Genomic DNA, 17,908 nt, shown 5'->3' on the forward strand with positions numbered 1-17,908 from the left:
TAGATTCATTTAAATGATTAAAAGTCTTATGCACAGAAGAAACCGGAGAGATAGAGCAGTGCTTCTTAAAACAAGTCTCACAATGCTGACAATCATCAACGATAAAATAAGGAAATACATTGTATTCAACCCAAAGTGGAAGAATCGCGCGCACACACACACACACAAAATATACAACCCAGGCAGTGACATAGACACAAAGAACCTAACATTCAGCAATTCTGTCATAACTACTGCAGACTTAGCCCCCACGCTTGCACAACCTTATGGAGTGCTAAGGAAAAGCTTCACTGACAGTCCACTAGCAGAAGGGAGCTCACTAGCTGAAAGGAGAAGGAACAAACTAGATAAGCAACAACACAAGCATGCCGAAAATAGAGAACATTAGAACAACAAGCCCGAATGGGCTTAAAAAGCTTCCATCCTTCAAATCCAAGGGCGACCAAACAGAACAATGGGAAAAGCAATAAAAAATACTTATAAATTACACAACTAAGTATGAGCATCCATGGTTACGTGACCTAGATGGTTCAGAGATGCTGGGAATCATTATGTTTCAAAAGTAAGCCCTCTTTTGAGTTTTGACCCATGCATTGTGATCAAGGTTTCCCGTATCAGGATTGGGATTGACCATTTGAAAAAACGATACATATCGGCCGTATTAGCTGCTTGTATCGGATCAAACTATGTTTTAATTACGTAAACTTATAAATATTATTTAAAAATACAGAATTTTTTTTTAAAAAGTTAGAAAAAATGTCAGGAAAATAAGAAAATAAAAATTACTCACATATGAAGCCTAAAAAAATTTAAAAATGTATTAACTTACTCAAAATTTAAAACTTTGATGAATACCGAGTTGGCTGTCGTAAATTTTTATAGTCTTTATCATCATAATTACCATAAGTTTGTTAATAATGATGTCTAGGACACGATGCTCCAAAAAGTAATTTCATAATACCAGTTATATTGTATGAATCTTGTTGTGTGTCTTGTGTCTAAGGAGGGTACTAACCAACATATGAATCTTCTGATGGCTCCAAATAATAAATACTCGATGCAATATAATCATAGGAAGCAACATTTTTATGACGATGTTGTTGATATGTATATACATCCTAAATTTCTCTGTTTTCGATCCTTATGTCTTCTTGACTTTCCTTAGCAAATGTAGATGAGACAATCTCACCACCAAGTGTATTATCAGGATTATGATTGATACTAAACGGCATATTACCTCTTACTGCCAAACGACTCATACCAGTCTCTACCTTATTGTGGTCTCTTCCAATATCTCATTTAATCATGGGTTATCTCTGTCATCTAGTAATCTATCATCTACTTTTCTGATCTATGGAATCAAGAGGTCTTTTTCATCAAAAACATAATTTAAATCAATCAGTCGTTCGTTTTCTGCCTTTTCTCTTAAATTTCTCTTCCTCAATCTCATATTATAATGATAAAAAAAATAACTTTTCTAATCTTTTTATAGTTAATTGGTTACGTGTTGTGGAGTGGATCAAGAAGAAAGTAATCTAATTTTTTTCACACTACGATGAAAATACAGTTTGACTTAAAATTTTCTTTGTTATTGGTGTTAAATTTGGTTTCTAACTTCCACGGACACCTAAGTGCAAGTTGCTACATTCTTGTCTTCCAGCCAAATGTTATTTCAAATGGCTAACACCACCATTCATTTTCTTTCCGCATCAGTTACATTTAACACGTTTTTTATCTTATCCAATAGTACTATAATGTTGCCACAATGTCAGTATCATATAACTTATCTTTTGGACCCATTGATAATTTAATATTTTCTGTTTTTTGCTATAACTCTGTAAGTAAACATAAATAAAAATTAAAATAAAATATAAAATAATTTAAAATTTTAAAAAATAAAACCCTCAAGTTTTTTTCTAAATTTTTCTTTCTTTACTTCTTTCCCTCATTTTTCTTTCTCCTTTCCCCCTCTCTCTCTCTCAATTGTTGTCGCTGCTGTGTTGCTCACTGCTCAATAGCAGCAACAGATGCTGCTGCTGCTGTGAAGCAGTAGAAACTGGAAAAAAATTTGGAAAAAATAACTCATCCGAGGTCGTTGGAGGTCGAGATTGTTAGATCTTTATTAGAGAACGTTGTCGGGGGTCAAGGGCACCGGAGATCTACTTGGTCCCGGTGGAAGAGGTGAGAAAGAAGAGAACGAGAGGAAGAGAGAATAAGAGAGAAAGAAAAGAGAGAGAGAAAAGAAAAAAAGAAAGTAAAGAGAGAGAGAGAGAGAGAGAAGAGAGAAAGAGTCACGTGGTAGGGGGTAGGGGTGGCAATCGGGTCAGGTTAAGCGGGTTCGGGTCGGGTCAGATTCGGGTCGGGTCAATATTTCCCTAACACGAACACGACCCGATTATTAAACGGGTTGTATTTAGTAAACACGAACACGACCCGTTTATTAAACGGGTAACATGACAACCCGTGTAACCCGTTTATTAAATAGGTCAGATTAAAATGGCACAATTAACCCGTGTAACCCGTTTAATAAACGGGTTATATTAACATGACCTGAATAATACAATAATATTTAATTATTTACTAATTAATCTCATATAAAAATTAATATTTACTAATTTACACTATATAAATAATATATTATACAATAATATCTTTTCAACTCAAAATTTATACAGCTATTAACCTTGCATTCAATCCTAACACAAATAGAATCTATTATACAATAAACTCTCAGTTATACAAGACATTAACCCACAAATCCTAACACAAATCCTTAATTACAACCGTAAGTCAGTAACAAATCCAACTCCTCGACAGAGATCGGAGACCGACGGCGATGGCGCAGTAGATCAATCAACCGACAGTGACGACGATGGGGCGGCGGGCGTGCAAGAAGGATGGTGATCCGTTGGAGATCTAAGGAGAGAAGGGTGGCGGTGGAGGCGAGGCCTCGAGAGGGAGGATCGGAGAAGATCGGGCCTTAGGATTTCCGTCGGAAGTCTGAGGAGAGGCAAGGCTGCAAGAGAGTGGGAGGCCCGTTGGAGATTAGGAAAGAAGGCTGCGGTGGCGACGAGAGCTTACCATTAGCGGCAGTGGAGGCAAGAGGGAGGAGGGGAAGAGATGATGGGATTTCGAAGGAGGGATCTAATGGAAGAAGGCCATTAAGCCAATCTAATGGAAGCCAGAGCTTACCGCTGTCTCCACCTCCGCCGCGACCATTGTTGCCCTCTCGGTCGCCGCACCATTAAGCCGATCTAATGGAAGAAGACGACGAGGAGACGGCTGCGAGCATGGGTAAGGGCCAAGAGGCGACGACTGCGAGCATGGGTAAGGGCCAAGGGGCAACGGTTGCGGGCATGGGTAAGGGCCAAGGGGCGATGGTTGCGGGCATGGGTAAAGGCCGAGGGGCGACGGCTGCGGGATTGGGATTTGGCCGATTTGGGGACTCACTCGAGTAGTGTTGGGTATTAGGGTTAGGGTTAAAAACTTAGAAATATGTATATATATGTGTATATATATATATATATATATATATATGGCGAGTTTGCGGGTCGACCCAACCCCGACCCGACCCGTTTACTTAAACGGGTTAAACGAGTCAAGCGGGTCAGTGGTATAAACCCGAACACGACCCGATTAATAATCAGGTTAGGCGGGTTGACCCGTTTATGACCCGAACCTGATTAGACTAAACCCAAACCCGATTAACGGGTTATCGTGTCGGGTTATGGGGTCGGGTTTTTGCCATCCCTAGTAGGGGGAAGGGTTCATCAACAATTGATGGCTCCCTGGGATGGATCCGACTTGTTCCCGGCCAAAATGGATCGGGTATCGACAGAAACGACCAGGATAGAAATCGGCTAGGGTCGATCCCGAGTGGGATCGGCCGAAACTAGGAAACTTGATTGCGATTACACTAATGTTGCAATTTCAAAGCAACTTTATATAGAGCTCTTGAAGAAAAAAAAATTGTTTGCAGATAAGTAAAAAATATGGGATTGGCAAACTATTTACATAATCAAAAATAAGTAAACACAATCGGACAGATATTACAAACAAAAAGGGCCTGACAAGACAGTCGACAAGAGATGGTGCCAATACGGTAGGGAGAAGGAGGGTAAAGAAATGAATAAAATCGTAAAGATACTATAGGGAGTAAATAGGAGGGAGAAGCCCTTCCCCTCTCCTCTCCTAGCCGAAATGGCTAGAAAAGGGGAGAGTAGGAAACACAAGCAGCGGAGAAGACCATCTCTTGCAATTATTACTTTTATTAACTTAATTTTGTCCTATTTCTTCATGCAAATTATTGTAGGGAAGGAATTAATGAAAGATTCATTCAGGTTAGAACGTACAACGTCTTATTATGGCACAATTTTGATGGCTATGGGTAAGGGCAACTGGAATCCTTTGTTGCCTAATTGGATCAATCTGGTTATACACTGAGACCTAATAATATGTTCTTAAGTATTTATTAGAAGCGTCCTAAAATTTCTCGTAAAACTCCAACAACTTCAATATCACACTAAAAACATCCTTGAAGAACTCGATATCGTATTAGAGACTCAAAGATTGTGATACAAAAATATCAATCCCAGTGCTCCAGGTAAGCACACACGATCTTAAATTACAAACAACTACTCGAACAACCTGCAATATAGACAATCCAAGTGAATAAATTCTAATGTAACAAATTAATTTTTCTTTTTCATAAATTTCCCCATAAAAGAACTAAGGATTTTAATGATTGTTCAAATTAAATATAACCTTTTGTGCAATTCCTTCCGACGCCGGCTTTCCAGAAAATATGGAGCTACATGTTTTGCAAGCAGATAGGCACCAACAGTGGTAAATCCCAAAGAAGCAAAATTGTACCACCTATTACGAGTAACCATAGTATCAATATAATATAGTTCTCAATTTATTTTTATCTTAATCTAAGAAAAATTATTTAAGGGTATCATAGTTATTTTGAATTTATAATTATCTTAAGTCATTTATAGGATGACGGACAATTAATGAAATAATGGCATTGTGTTTTTGAGGCATTATAAGCTAAATGCAAAAGTCGAATGATAAATATCTATATGGTAGGGTATAAAGATAATAAAAACAAATGTTGAGTATTTTTTGATGTATTTCCCAAACAACTAATATGTTTAATTTCTAGATAACTTGCCATATAAGAAGTGAATAAATTCTATTGTAACAAACTAATCTTTCTTTTTCATAAATTTCCCCATAACAGAACTAAGGATTTCAATGATTGTTCAAATTAAATTAAACCTTTTATGCAATTCCCACCGATGCCGTCTTTCCAAAAAATACTGAGCTGCATGTTTTGCAAGCAGACAGGCACCAACAGCAGTAAATCCCAGAGAAGCAAACTTGTACCACCTATTAAGAGTAACCAGACCATCAGTATAATACAAAATACTTTTAAAACATATCTCTTTGTATAAAGTCGTAGTCGCTATGTAATGCAAACACATGATAAGCCCCATGTTTTTGTAATTGGTAAGATCCTACCAAGACCATCTTCCTACATACGAAATAAGTTGATCAATGTCTTTTTGCGAGACACAAAAAGGCCCTTCATGTGGTCGCTGAACTCGAACTCTCCCAGTATCATCTTTAACGGCCTGTCAGGAATACAAAGAAGTCAAGAACCAGAAAAGGGAGTAAGAAGAGCTAAAAACATAATCTATGTTCTTTTTATAAACTACACTGTGGATGTTGAATTGTTGATCGACATGTAAGAAACATGTGACCAAGAATAAAGAAAGGAACTTGTCGTACTTTAGGGAGAAAAAAAGATAATAACCACATCTGAGAACCATTCAATTGTAATACCCTTTTTCTAACTCCAAATGTGAAAAGTTAAACATCATGTTTTTATTTTTCTGAGATTAAACATTATTAGCTTCTCCAAAGGGGAAATCTCATACCAGAATCCAGTTAAAGATATTTAGGACTTATTTGGTTTAAGTTTAAGTCCCAAATTTAATTAATTAGTCTTGATTTTTTTAAAAATAAACTCGATTAGATATAATAAAAATAAAATATATTTGATTACTGAATCAGATTAGATTAGAGATGCCTGAACAAGTTCAAGAGAAGTCTATAAATTCAAAACAAACAGGGCTTTTAAGTATTACCTCACCAACCACAGTCAAGGAAGTTCCAATTGGAAGAATCTTTTTAATTCTTCTAACACCAACTCTCTGAAAAGTAAGTAATATTAATGAGAGAACAATCTCATAAGCCTTTACATCAAGATCTTGAATAGACAAACCTCGGGACCTTGCATGTAGTAGTTCAGATTTATAGGGTCTAGAGATCGGTCTAGAGATCGGTCTGGAGATCGGATCTGATCTAGAGATCGGATCTGGTCTAGAGATCGTTTTGGCTCAAAAATATCACTTGCAACAGTTAGCACCAGACCAGCAGCACCATGAGCCTTCTCAACATAAACACGGCCAGTCTCATCATCCTGGAATTTATTATTATATTAACAGTGTGTAAGACCTCAAAACCTCCTATGCACAAGAACAGCTGTTTAGTTAGAAAGGTATACATAAACCAGATTACAAATTCCTCTGATAGCAACCATTAATCCCCATAGAACAAATAACTTCCACCATTTACGATCATTGTAGGTTTCTTAAGAAAAGATGTCTCTAATTGATGAAACTTATTACTGTTCATCAGTTATTACTGGGCACAGAGGTCATAAATAGAACTCCAAAACTGGTGATATTCACAGAAAAAGAAAAGTAGGAAATTGAATTAGCTCAGAGGATCACTGCAATTTTGGTCCAGGTAAAAATGATGTCTAACGTAGCATGAAATGAAACCTATATAATCACAACTTACCAAGTACCATGGAACCTCTGTATTCTTAAGAAACTTCAAACTAATGTTCCGTTCAAATGACCCAGCATCATCCTGCTTTAAGAAGTGCAGCTCTTCCTACGAAGAAAAATCAGACGATTCACAAAACTGGAAACGACAGGCTACAAACTGCAAACTCGTAGACTTGTGGCAAACAAGCAGAAGAATAAATGGAGATCCTATACATACCCTTTCCTCAACTATTACGCCTCTCAAAGCACTTGGTTCACAGTTTATCGGTGCATCCGAGCCAACTCGCCCCGAAATTTTAACAAGAGGAAGAGCCTTACAATCAGTATCTAAAATAGCCGCTGCGAGAAAAAGAAAATGCAAGAGATAAATACACTTCACCCACTCTAACAATTCAATCAAGTATAGTAGGATAATGACTAAACATCACCTGTGGTAAAATAAAGTTCAACAAAAAACTAAAATTCCATCAAGAAGAATGTAGTCATTAGGGCAAAAGCAAGATAATCCCAGGCTCCCAACTCACCCAGATCCTTCAATTGGCCAACCCTAGTGGCCGACTTGAGAACATCAGCATCCCTGAATCCACATCGAGCTCATTATTAGAAGCACATCAAAGAAGCAACTCCAAGTGAAACAATTTGCATTAAACTCGACCAGCACCTTCCACTTTTTCTTCCCAGCAGGTACAGAGCAGCTGCGCTCATGCAGCACCCAACGCCAACCCAAGGAATCATATTTGACCCAGGATGGAGAAGAAAGCAAAGATCTTTGCGAGGAGGGAGATAAAAAAAGAGACGAAATTGCAATCTAAGTATTGATATTGGAAGGAAAAGCTATTTGGGCTTCGAATGACCGTAAAGAGAAGTTAACATAGATTGGAGAGACACGAAACGAACTGGATACCAGACCTCGTTTAGGAAGTATTTAAAAGGAATTGAAAGACATTTAGTTGACAAACACATTGCGCTACAAAATGGATATCTTTTGAATGAATTTTACACGATTCTCAAGTTCAAGTAATCACCCGGGACAAATCTCTTCGAACTGACATCGCCTTCGAAAGCTCTGATTCGTGCTCATCACTAGATATATTTTTTTTCTATTTTAGAAATAAAAGCTCGTATTGAAAAAAGATACTTTCTTCCCTCAATAGTTTGTGATGTTCAGACTTCACAAACGAGGTCTGGTATCCAGTTCGTTTCGTGTCTCTCCAATCTATGTTAACTTCTCTTTACGGTCATTCGAAGCCCAAATAGCTTTTCCTTCCAATATCAATACTTAGATTGCAATTTCGTCTCTTTTTTTATCTCCCTCCTCGCAAAGATCTTTGCTTTCTTCTCCATCCTGGGTCAAATATGATTCCTTGGGTTGGCGTTGGGTGCTGCATGAGCGCAGCTGCTCTGTACCTGCTGGGAAGAAAAAGTGGAAGGTGCTGGTTGAGTTTAATGCAAATTGTTTCACTTGGAGTTGCTTCTTTGATGTGCTTCTAATAATGAGCTCGATGTGGTTTCAGGGATGCTGATGTTCTCAAGTCGGCCACTAGGGTTGGCCAATTGAAGGATCTGGGTGAGTTGGGAGCCTGGGATTATCTTGCTTTTGCCCTAATGACTACATTCTTCTTGATGGAATTTTAGTTTTTTGTTGAACTTTATTTTACCACAGTTGATGTTTAGTCATCATCCTACTATACTTGATTGAATTGTTAGAGTGGGTGAAGTGTATTTATCTCTTGCATTTTCTTTTTCTCGCAGCGGCTATTTTAGATACTGATTGTAAGGCTCTTCCTCTTGTTAAAATTTCGGGGCGAGTTGGCTCGGATGCACCGATAAACTGTGAACCAAGTGCTTTGAGAGGCGTAATAGTTGAGGAAAGGGTATGTATAGGATCTCCATTTATTCTTCTGCTTGTTTGCCACAAGTCTACGAGTTTGCAGTTTGTAGCCTGTCGTTTCCAGTTTTGTGAATCGTCTGATTTTTCTTCGTAGGAAGAGCTGCACTTCTTAAAGCAGGATGATGCTGGGTCATTTGAACGGAACATTAGTTTGAAGTTTCTTAAGAATACAGAGGTTCCATGGTACTTGGTAAGTTGTGATTATATAGGTTTCATTTCATGCTACGTTAGACATCATTTTTACCTGGACCAAAATTGCAGTGATCCTCTGAGCTAATTCAATTTCCTACTTTTCTTTTTCTGTGAATATCACCAGTTTTGGAGTTCTATTTATGACCTCTGTGCCCAGTAATAACTGATGAACAGTAATAAGTTTCATCAATTAGAGACATCTTTTCTTAAGAAACCTACAATGATCGTAAATGGTGGAAGTTATTTGTTCTATGGGGATTAATGGTTGCTATCAGAGGAATTTGTAATCTGGTTTATGTATACCTTTCTAACTAAACAGCTGTTCTTGTGCATACGAGGTTTTGAGGTCTTACACACTGTTAATATAATAATAAATTCCAGGATGATGAGACTGGCCGTGTTTATGTTGAGAAGGCTCATGGTGCTACTGGTCTGGTGCTAACTGTTGCAAGTGATGTTTTTGAGGACTCAAAACTATCTCTAGACCCTAGAAATCCGAAGTACTTGCAAGGTCCCCAGGTTTGTCTATTCAAGATCTTGATGTAAAGGCTTATGAGATTGTTCTCTCATTAATATTACTTACTTTTCAGATACTTGGTGTTAGAAGAATTATAGAGGTTCTTCCAATTGGAACTTCCTTAACTGTGGTTGGTGAGGTAATACCTAAATGTCTTTAACTGGATTCTGGTACGAGATTTCCCCTTTGGAGAAGCTAATAATGTTTAATCTCAGAAAAAGAAAAAACATGATGTTTAACTTTTCACATTTGGAGTTAGAAAAAGGGTATTACCACTGAATGGTTCTCAGATGTGGTTATTATCTTTTCTCTCCCTAAAGTACGACAAGTTCCTTTCTTTATTCTTGGTCACATGTTTCTTCCATGTTGATCAACAATTCAACATCCACAGTGTAGTTTATAAAATAACATAGATTATGGTTTTAGCTCTTCTTACTCCCTTTTCTGGTTCTTGACTTCTTTGTATTCCTGACAGGCCGTTAAAGATGATACTGGGAGAGTTCGAGTTCAGCGACCACATAAAGGGCCTTTTTATGTCTCGCAAAAAGACACTGATCAACTTATTTCGGATCTAGGAGAATGGGCTTGGTAGGATCTTACCAATTACAAAAACATGTGGCTTATCATGTGTTTGCATTACATAGCGACTACGACTTTATACAAAGAGATATGTTATAAAAGTATTTTGTATTATACTGATACTATGGTTACTCTTAATAGGTGGTACAACTTTGCTTCTCTGGGATTTACTGCTGTTGGTGCCTGTCTGCTTGCAAAACATGCAGCTCAGTATTTTTTGGAAAGACGGCATTGGTGGGAATTGCATAAAAGGTTAAATTTAATTTGAACAATCATAGAAATCCTTGGTTCTGTTATGAGGAAATTTATGAAAAAGAAAAATTAATTTGTTACATTAGAATTTATTCACTTCTTATATGGCAAGTTATCTAGAAATTAAACATATTAGTTTTTTGGGAAATACATCAAAAATACTCAACATTTGTTTTATTATATTTATGCCCTACTATATAGATATTTATCATTCGACTTTTGCATTTAGCTTATAATGCTTCAAAAACATCATGCCATTATTTCATTAATTATCCGTTACCATATAAATGACTTAAGATAATTATAAATTTAAAATAACTATAATATAATTTTTTTAGATTAAAATAAAAATAAATTGAGAACTGTATTATTATACTGATACTATGGTTACTCTTAATAGGTGGTACAAGTTTGCTTCTCTGGGATTTACTGCTATTGGTGCCTATCTGCTTGCAAATCATGCCGCTCAATATTTTCTGGAAAGACGGCGTCGGAAGGAATTGCACAAAAGGTTATATTTAATTTGAACAATCATAAAAATCCTTAGTTCTTTTATGGGGAAACTTATGAAAAAGAAAAATTAATTTGTTATATTAGAATATATTCACTTGGATTGTCTATATTGCAGGTTGTTCGAGTAGTTGTTTGTAATTTAAGGTTGTCTGTGCTTACCTGGAGCACTGGGATTGATATTTTTGTATCACAATCTTTGAGTCTCCAATACGATATCGAGTTCTTCAAGGATGTTTTTACTACTTTGTGCATTGTGATATTGAAGTTGTTGGAGTTTTAAGAGAAATTTTAGGACGCTTCTGATAAATACTTAAGCATGTGTTATTAGGTCTCAGTGTATAACCAGATTGATCCAATTAGGCAGCAAAGGATTCCAGTTGCCCTTAATACCCATAGCCATCAAAATTGTGCCATAATAACACGCTGTACATTCTAACCTGAATGAATCTTTCATTAATTCCTTCCCTTCAATAATTGCATGAAGGAATAGGATAAAATTAAGTTAATAAAACTAATAATTGCAAGAGATGGTCTTCTCCGTTGCTTGTGTTTCCTACTCTTCCCTTTTCTAGCCATTTTGGCTAGGAGAGGAGAGGGGAAGGGCTTCTCCCTCCTCTTTACTCCCTATAATATCTTTTGGTTATTATTCATTTCTTTACCCTCCTCCCTACCGTATCGGCACAATCTCTTGTCGACTGTGTTGTCAGACCCTTTTTATTTTTAATATCTGCCCGATTGTGTTTATTTTCTTTTTTAGTATGTAAATAGGTTGCCAATCCCATATCTTTTGCTTATCTACAAATATTTTTTGTTTTCTTCAAGAGCTCTATATAAAGTTGATTTGAAATTGCAACATTAGTGTCATCGTGATTAAGGTTCCCAGTTTTGGTCGATCTCACTCGGGATTGGCCCTAGCCGATTTCGATCGAGGCCGTTTCGATCGATACCCGATCCATTTCAGGGGGGAACAGGTCGTATCCGACCCGGGGGGACATCAATTATTGATGCACCCCCTCCCCTCACCACTTGACTCTCTTTCTCTCTTCTCTCTCTCTTCTTTCTCTCTTGTTCTCTCTTCTCTCTCTCTTTTCTTTGTCTCTCTTTTTCTTCCTCTCTTTCTCTTCCTTCTCATCTCCTCCACCGACGAATAAGTAGATCTTCGGTGACCTCAACCTCCGACGATATTCTCCGACGAAGATTTGACAACCTCGACTTCCAACGACCACATGTGATTTTTATTTTCAGTTTCTACTATTTCTGCTTCACAGCAACAGTAGCATCTATTGCTGCTGTTGAGTAGTGAACAACAGCACCAGGTGTTGCTGCTGCTCAGAAGTGACAACAATTGAGAGGGGAAGGGAGAGAGAGAGGAGGGAAAGAAGTAAAGAAAGACAAAATTAAGAGGATTTTACTCTCTTTTTTTAATTTTAAATTATTTTTTATTTCATTTTAAATTTTGTTTATGTTTACTTACAAAGTTACAACGAGAAACAGAAAATATTTAATTATCAATGGCTCCAAAAGATAAGTTATATGATACTAGCATTGGGTAACAATATTGTAGTACTATAAGACAAAATAAAAAATATGTTAACTATAACTGGTATGAAAATAAAATAAGTGGTGGTGTTAACCGTTTGAAACAACATTTGGCTGAAAGACATAGAAATGTAGCAGCTTGTACTAAAGTGTTCATGGAAGTTAGAAAACAAATGTTAACTCATTTAATTGGCAAAAAGAAGGATAAATAAGCTATATAACAGAGAAAATCAATGATTCATAAAGAATTGATGTATATTCCAGTACGCATTGATGATGATAGCAGTAAGCAGAGTGAGTAGAATGATAAGGAGAGACAGATAAGGAGGGCAATAAAAGAAAATAAAAATATGTATAGAAATAAGGAAAGGATGAGAAGAAGCAGTGGTGATAATTTTCAGAGATTTAGATTAGTTCATATATTATGAGAAAGAGAATATGTGGGCAGCAGTTCTATCCCTATTGATTCCTAATGTTATAGTAAAGTCTAAAAATATTGGACAAATGGTAAATTTTTTAGAAAAAAGAGGTCGTACACAGACGAAAGCCAGCTCGGTATTCATCAAAGTTTTAAATTTTGAGTAAGTTAATACATTTTTAAGTTTTTAGGTTTCATATGTAAGTAATTTTTATTTTCCTCTCATTTTTTCTAAATTTTTAGAAATTTATCTCTATTTTTAAATAATAGTTATAATTTTGTATAATTAAAAAATAATTCGATTCGATACAAACGATCGATACGGGCGATATGCATCGTTTTTTCAGACGACCAATTTCGATCCCGATCCCAATACTGGGAACCTTGATCACAATGGATGGGTTAAAACTCAAAAGAGGGCTTACTTTTGAAACATAATGATTCCCAGCATCTCGGAACCATCTAGGTCACGGATCAATGGATGCTCGTACTTAGTTGTGTAATTTATAAGTATTTTTTATTGCTTTTCCCATTGTTCTGTTTGGTCGCCCTTGGATTTGAAGGATGGAAGCTTTTTAAGCCCGTTCGAGCTTGTTGTTCTAATCTTCTCTATTTTTGGCATGCTTCTGTGTTGTTGCTTATCTAGTTTGTTCCTTCTCCTTTCAGCTAGTGAGCGCCCTTTTGCTAATGGCTAATGGACTATCAGCGAAGCTTTTCCTTAGCACTCCATAAGGTTGTGCATGCGTGGGGGCTAGGTCTGCAGTAGTCATGACAGAATTGCTGAATGTTAGGTGCTCTGTGTCTATGTCACTACCTGGGTTGTATATGTTGTGTGTGTGTGTGCGCGCGCGTTTCTTCCCCTTTGGGTTGAATACAATGTATATTTCCTTATTCTATTGTTGATGATTGTCAACATTGTGAGACTTGTTTTAAGAAGCACTGCTCTATCTCTCCGGTTTCTTCTGTGCATAAGACTTGTAATCATTTAAATGAAATCATGGCATCTTTTGCAATTCTATCGGAAGGAAATAATCACTTGAGCATTTGTCCGACTGAAATGAAGCTTTATTCATTGATAAACAATCATGAGTAATAGCTACAATGCATTACATCGGGAAATGAACATTGATTCGGAAGACAGGTAAATTGCTTAAAGGAATAGTTAAGACTAAAGAAGTTAAGGCATTTCTTATGGCTGAATATCATGTGATCAAAACCGCAAAGATTCATAACATTTGATTCCACCGAATTTAATTAGTATCTTGAGTATAGAATATTATCAAATGCTGCCAAAAAAGACTTCATGTTTCCAATGCTAACATGAATCTTAGAAGCATATCAGGAGTGATGTAGTCACAAGTTCAAGAAAAGGTAATTGAAAACTACCACCATAGACTTGAGAGAAGGTAATTGAAACAGTCTCCTCACGCTCCAACGACCTCCTTGGTTCGAACTCGGGCAACTCCTACGTCCATCAGTTCTTCTGCTTTTCTATTGTCGGCTCCCACAGATCGAAGCCCTAAATCAAGATTTTATTGAAAAGGAGAGGAGCGGAGAGGAACTATTAGGGTTTCGTCGAGGCGAGCGGGGAGAGAAGGATGAAGGAAGCCTATCTACAAGTTGCGAAAAGCGAGAGAGGGGGGAAAGACGGAGGCTTAATAATAGCCTCGAGTTTGGCTTAGGCTCAGTCTAGCTCGTCTCCAGCTTAGCTCGAGTTGAGTTGAGTCGAGTCTGAGCAGAATTATAAGGCTTAAAAATAATTTGAACTGAGCCTGAGTCAGAGCTGGCTCGCTTAGGCTCGGCTCATTTACACTGTTAGGCGAGAAGAATAATGTAGCGGATGCAAAAAAAAATTTAAGAGGAGAGAGAGAAGTAAGTCATTACATCACATAATGACGATATCTTGCTTCATAGACGAATAAACTTTATCTTCCAGAAAAAGGAAGGCATTAAAAGCAGCTGGAAAGCATTGATGTTTTAAGGCATTAAAAGCAGCTGGAAAGCATTGATGTTTTAAGGCATTAAAAGCAGCTGGAAAGCATTGATGTTTTATTTATATATAGAGAGAGAGAGGGAGAATAAGAGTGTAATAATTATTTTTGATGTAATATAAAGTTAAGAATAAAATAATTAAAAATAGGTTAACGTGATAGATACTAAGAGTAAATTAATAATTAGGTTAGTGTCTGGTATAAGATATAATTTTATGACTTGTTTGGTTTGAGTTTAAACTCTGAACTCAATTAGTTAGTCTCATTTTTTAGTCTTGATTTTTTTAGAGAGTGAACTTGATTAGATATTATAAAGATAAAAAGATGTTTTGTTACTGAACCAGATTAAGGATCTCTGAATGAGTTTTAAGGGAGTTTCCTAAACTCAAAACAAATGGGAGCTTAATGAATAGTATTTACATTCTAGAATAATATTATTATAATATTTAGCTATTATTTTATAATAAATAAGTACATTTTCGAATAAGGAAAAAATTATTTTTAAAGTGAACGAAAACTTATAAAATAAGGCTAATATTAGTATAACTGTTTTAATTTTTATATTAGCATAGAGTTTATAACCATATAAGCTATTTTAATATTTGGTTGTGTACTGGTATAATATATAATAATTATATTTAATATGATATAATCAAATAAAGTTAAAATAATAATTTAATAAATAGCTAAAATACTTTTTATAATTAATAGATGAGAAGAATAGAGGTACAAGGAAGACAAGAGATAGTGATTAAAAAATAATTAAGTGATGTCTTTTCAAAAAAAAAAAGTAAAAATAATCCATGAAAAATGAGAGAAAAGATTAATAAGTTTTACTACACTAGTATGAGTCTAAATAATTGTTTACTTACTATATCAATATAACAAGACTTATACTAAATTAAGTATATTCTTATTCCACAAGAACAATCACTTGAGACTAAACTCTTTTAGACTAAGAAGGAATGGGGAAAATAATCCACATATCTGATAGAAAGATGAAGTGGACGCCCTCAACCTAGAAAACAGAAGCAGGAAGTGTTTAGCATTTGCAGAACAACAAGTGAATTTGTTTAATGTTAAGTGGAGGACAATTGACAGACGTATGAGAAACATAAGGTTCCTCTTGCTAGGTCATTTACATTGTATGATACTTCTGAGAGCTATTCATCGTATATTACAAAAAGTTTCTATACATGGATTGGCAGCTGATAACATGAGATACCAGCATCTCGAACACCGATTTAGGGCCAATCAATAGCCGTCAAGCAAAGGTGAATGGCTCTATCCTCTAATGGCCTCAGAGGCGGAACGTCTTTGCAACTTGATCGATTCTTCTGCGGCAGAGTGGACATTGGGTCAAATGTGAAGGGCATGTCGTACAGCAACACATGACCCCACCTGAAAGAAAAATCAGACGATTCACATACCTGGAAATGACAGGCTACAAACTGCAAGCTCGTATCGGAGGTTCATTACGAGCCAGATATAGTTTGCGAACTTGCTGTCTATATCCGAACTTTAGCATTCAAATCATACAAGAAAAAGGAAAATAAAGCAGAGAAGCTTTTGTATGTTACAAATACTGTCTGCCATGCATGTAAACCAACTATTTCAATGACAAAAAGATAGGAAGTAATATCCTATTTGATATTCATGTAGCAGAAGAGTAAAGAATTAGAAAAGAATCTTCCAAAAAGGTTGAAGTTCTCAGCATGTTAGATATGGGATTCTTGACTTAAGAAACATTAGAAAGCCTCAATCGAAAAGAAAAAGAACAACTCATACATTACAAATCCATCTTTGGAGGAATACTCTCAAGTGATATGCTACTCTAAATACAAAATCTACTATAGTTCTAATCGACAGAATGGTCACGCATTAACATAGCCTAAAGATTTTGGCCAAAACTGATCCTTTTCATCTGGGGGCAGTCCAAAAGCAACACACTGGAACCAGCAAATGAGAAGGTTTCGGGGGACAGTAGGTTTGCTAAATTTTTTGGCTGTAATGAGCGGAAACAAGCCAAAATGTGAACAACTGAATCATGCCTATTACATGTATGAAACCACAACAAACTACTAAAATTAGCCAAGTGCAAAGATCACCAGAACAGAACAATTCATGACACTAGATGTAACACACAAAAGGAAAATGGATATACTCAAACTTAGCTTTTCAATAAAATTAAGGTTAAGTACAACGAATTGAGTACCTTGCCACTGTTAACAGCGACAACCAGGGCAACACGTTGCGTATCGAGATAGCTAAACGAGAGGCCTATTTCCAATGTCACCTCGCCTTACGTCCTCCGCTCATGATTGTGCGCGAGTGATTGTAATGTCGTTATGTGGTTGATACTATATTTTGTTATTGTAGTTCAATTTATTCTTAGTTCAGTGTGGAGCTTATGTCCAGGATCATATATCAAGTTGTAACCGAACTAAAGGTATGTTATTCCTTCCCTTTCTTTGTTGCTTACTTCTTTCTTAGTTGTTAGATCATTAGGGAAAGGAATTTAATTATGATTGTGACTGCGTAGCTCAAATTGTGGGAGAAAGAATGAGTTTGTGTGGAAATATCTTGTGATACATTATAATATGGGAGCTAGATGTCCATGTGCTTGTTGTGCCCCTAAACTGTTTGAATTAAAACCTGAATGGGAGTTAGTGGTAGGCACTAGAAACTGTCAGGTTGAGACTTAAAATTGCTTCTATAACCCAAATTCAACTGTCTTCATTCTCAGTAGTGTCTTAGGGAATTTAGACTTCACACTATGAAATTACTAGGATCAACATTTTACTGAAAGAAAGAATACTGTTAAGGCAGTCAACAGGTTCCACAACGCCATAAGGCATGTTTGATATATGCCAAATTGACCTTGCTGATGCATTTTATTCCATGACACAGGATCAAGTTATTGCTTCATCCCTCTTTAGATGTATTTTTACTTAGTAACTCTTAAAGGAGATCTTCACACAAATCCTTTGATTATGTTAAACAATTTCCTCTTATAAAAGAATTTCTGTAGACCATTTTTCCTGTGGAGAGGATATAATGTGGCTGCATCTTATGGAAGCTTAGTTTGTTCTTGCAATTGGCAAAAAGCTTGCTGCAAAACCTCATTTAGTTGGTGAACTTAAATTAGCTTTT

General features: G+C 36.3%; 2 protein-coding genes across 4 annotated transcripts; one reads left to right on the forward strand and one right to left on the reverse strand.

Moving 5' to 3' along the window:
• Positions 1-57: 57 nt before the first annotated feature.
• Positions 58-7,684, reverse strand: LOC140764668 (E3 ubiquitin-protein ligase SP1-like). 2 transcript variants are annotated; one of them, XM_073103352.1, is made up of 10 exons: positions 7,525-7,684; positions 7,388-7,440; positions 7,081-7,202; positions 6,874-6,969; positions 6,293-6,490; positions 6,156-6,221; positions 5,527-5,639; positions 5,284-5,394; positions 4,765-4,875; positions 58-323 (listed from the first exon to the last, which is right to left on the reverse strand). In XM_073103352.1, the coding sequence occupies exons 1-10, from the start codon at positions 7,596-7,598 to the stop codon at positions 320-322; spliced, it is 948 nt and encodes a 315-aa protein (XP_072959453.1). In that variant the 5' UTR covers positions 7,599-7,684; the 3' UTR covers positions 58-319. The 2 variants fall into 2 exon arrangements, with proteins under 2 accessions (XP_072959453.1, XP_072959454.1); XM_073103353.1 differs by lacking the exon at positions 4,765-4,875.
• A 459-nt stretch (positions 7,685-8,143) lies between these two features.
• LOC140764669 (E3 ubiquitin-protein ligase SP1-like) lies at positions 8,144-13,713 on the forward strand. Of its 2 annotated transcripts, none has more exons than XM_073103355.1 (10): positions 8,144-8,293; positions 8,378-8,430; positions 8,616-8,737; positions 8,849-8,944; positions 9,328-9,465; positions 9,537-9,602; positions 9,939-10,051; positions 10,184-10,294; positions 10,695-10,805; positions 13,431-13,713. In XM_073103355.1, the coding sequence occupies exons 1-10, from the start codon at positions 8,220-8,222 to the stop codon at positions 13,432-13,434; spliced, it is 888 nt and encodes a 295-aa protein (XP_072959456.1). In that variant the 5' UTR covers positions 8,144-8,219; the 3' UTR covers positions 13,435-13,713. The 2 variants fall into 2 exon arrangements, with proteins under 2 accessions (XP_072959456.1, XP_072959455.1); XM_073103354.1 differs by lacking the exon at positions 13,431-13,713 and adding an exon at positions 10,923-11,008.
• The last annotated feature ends 4,195 nt before the right edge of the window (positions 13,714-17,908 follow it).

This window comes from Typha angustifolia, chromosome 8, assembly GCF_048772165.1.
Source record: "Typha angustifolia cultivar Huaian chromosome 8, ASM4877216v1, whole genome shotgun sequence".
NCBI lineage: Eukaryota > Viridiplantae > Streptophyta > Magnoliopsida > Poales > Typhaceae > Typha > Typha angustifolia.